Below are 2331 nucleotides of genomic sequence, written 5' to 3'. Positions count from 1 at the left end.
CTGCTGCTGCTGCTGCTGCTGCTGCTGCTGCTGCAGTTGCTGCTGCTGCTGTACTTGTTGTTGTTGCTGCTGTCTCCGGTGTTGCTGCTGCTGGCAGTATTGCTTTTCCTGCTGTTGCAGGCCTGTGCTGGTGCTGCAGTTCGGGTATCGGCTGCAGCAGCATCGATTGCTGCTGCTGCCGCAGTGACAGCAGCAGCAGCAGCAACTGGAGCAGCACCAGCGGCAGCAACTACTGCTGCTGCTGCTGGTTGGAGTACTGCTGCTGAAGCCACGATAGAGCGCCTTACATGCAATCTGCTGCTACCCTAAGCCATGTTCGTGCACTGGTTGCTGCTGGTCTGCTGCGCTTGCTGCTGCTGCTGCTGCTGCTGCTGCTGCTGCAGGTACGAGTGAGTTGTTGGAGCTGCTTGAGCAAGAAGAGATGCAGCAGCGTGAGGAGACAGGAGCATTATTAGAGTTGCTGCAGCGGCAGCGCCGAGACATTCGTTTGTTGCAGCAGCAGCAGCAGCAGCTGCAGCAGCAGCTTGAGGAGACGCAGGCAACGTTGAACGACCAGAGACAGCAGAATCAGCAGCTGAGGAGACAGCTGCTGGTTATTAGAAAGCTAAGAAGCAGCGAGAAGCAAAAGGTAATAAGCAATCTAAAGCAAGCAGAGACGCAGCTGCAGCAAGACCTCGACTTCTTCTTCTCTCAGGGGCCCCCAGAAGCAGCAGCAGCAGGCACCCAGAGCTTCTTTGAACCTCCCCTCACACTGCAGCAGACGCAAGCAGCAGCGGAGCTGTTGCGGCAGCGCCAGCAGCTGCAGCAGCAGCAGCAACAACAACAGCAGCAGCAGAATTGGTCTAGTTCTGCTGCTTCATCACCGCTAGCTAGCAGGGGGCTGCTGGGGGCCCCCCAGGGGGCCCCCCCTCAAACCTTTTCAAACTTGGGGGCCCCCTCAGCAGCAGCAGCGAAGCTGCCGAACATTTTGCTGCCTCCGACGTCTACTCTAAGGGGGGGCCCCACACCAGCAGGGGGCCCCCAGCAGCAGCAGCAGCAGCAGCAGCTGCAGCAGCAGCTTAAGGCAAAGCCCCCTTTAAAAGGGCCCCCAGCAATGAAGCATGCAATGCTCGCTCTCGGTAGCAGCAAAACTCCGGGGGCCCCCTCTCTTTTAGCTGCTAATGGGGGGCCCTCCAACGGGGGCCCCTTAGCTCCCACTAGTGCAGCAGCAGCAGCAGCAGCAGCAGCAGCAGCAGCAACAGGGAATGGAGAGACAGCAGCAGCAAACAACGCAGCAAAACCCCCTTCTTCTCTGTCTCCTAGCTTCCCTCTCTCCTCACAATACAACGGACGAGCAGCCGTTGGGGGCCCCCTAAGGGGACCCCTAGGGGGGCCCCCAGGGGGCCCCTCAGGGGCCCCTGGGTTGCTGTCGCCGGGTATAACTGCTGCTGCTGCAAACTCAAAACCTGCAGCAGCAGCAACCTATGGTGCTCTGTTAGACGTACCTAAAGGGATTCCAAGGGGGCCCCCCCCGGGGGCCCCTAAAAGCATTACTAAAGCAGCTGCTGATTTAGGTATAGGCAGCCCCAGCCTAAAGGGGGCCCCTAAAGCTGCTGCTGCTGCTGCTACTGCTGCCTCAGGGGCCCCCAAGGGGACCCTCTTGGGGGCCCCCACGACAGCTGGGGCCGCACCAACAACGCACATTGCAGGCCTCACACGCCTCTCAGAATAGCAGCAGCGGCAGCAGCAACAGCAGCAGCAGTAGCAGCAGCAGCAACAGCAGCAGCAACAGCAGCAGCAACAGCAGCATCAGAAAGGGGGGGGAAGGCTTGGCTTAGGAGCTGCCTGTACACCCCAGCGAACCGCACTTTAGACTGAGGGGCCCCCAGGGGCCCCTACTTTTACTTCCGCTCTCAACTTCCGCATCTAATTGCTCTTCCGTTTGCAGCAGCAGCAACAGCAGCAGTATTAATAGTACTAGTAGCAGCAGCAGCAGTAGCAATAGTAGTCGTAGCAGCAGCAGCAGTAGGAGTAATGGTAGCGGCAGCAGAAGCAGCAGCAGTAATAGTTGCAGCAGCAGCAGAAGCAGCAGCAGTAGTGGCAGCAACAGCAGCAGAAGCAGTAGTAGTAGTAGTAGCAGCAGCGGCAGCAGCAGCAGCAGCAGCAGCGACAGCAGCAACAGGTGTAAACTGGCACTGCAGATGAGGTCGCGTTTATAATACGGAGGTAAGACGGCGCTGCAGCTGCTGCTGGTAGCTATCTACCAGCAGCAGCAGCAGCAGCAGCAGGGCTTCCTGCTGCTGCTGCTGCTGCTCTTCTTATTACTGGCGCACCGCGTCAGCGGCAGAGTTG

General features: G+C 58.9%; 2 protein-coding genes across 2 annotated transcripts in view; one reads left to right on the top strand and one right to left on the bottom strand.

Moving 5' to 3' along the window:
• EAH_00009230 (hypothetical protein) overlaps nt 1-1711 on the top strand; it is a gene marked incomplete at both ends in the record, with an annotated part of 1950 nt that extends 239 nt beyond the window's left edge. Inside the window, one exon of the mRNA XM_013395420.1 lies at nt 384-1711. Within this exon, the coding sequence (XP_013250874.1) occupies nt 384-1711 (1328 nt within the window). The remainder of the gene's footprint in view (nt 1-383) is intronic.
• Nucleotides 1712-1813: 102 nt separating this feature from the next.
• Nucleotides 1814-2331, bottom strand: part of EAH_00009220 (hypothetical protein, conserved) — a gene marked incomplete at both ends in the record, with an annotated part of 6085 nt that continues 5567 nt past the window's right edge. Inside the window, one exon of the mRNA XM_013395419.1 lies at nt 1814-1824. Coding sequence (XP_013250873.1) covers nt 1814-1824 — 11 coding nt within the window. The remainder of the gene's footprint in view (nt 1825-2331) is intronic.

The sequence above is a fragment of the Eimeria acervulina genome, genomic scaffold (assembly GCF_000499425.1).
Source record: "Eimeria acervulina Houghton genomic scaffold, Eah_scaff45, whole genome shotgun sequence".
Taxonomy (NCBI): Eukaryota; Apicomplexa; class Conoidasida; order Eucoccidiorida; family Eimeriidae; genus Eimeria; species Eimeria acervulina.
This window is presented reverse-complemented; position numbering and strand designations above follow the sequence as displayed.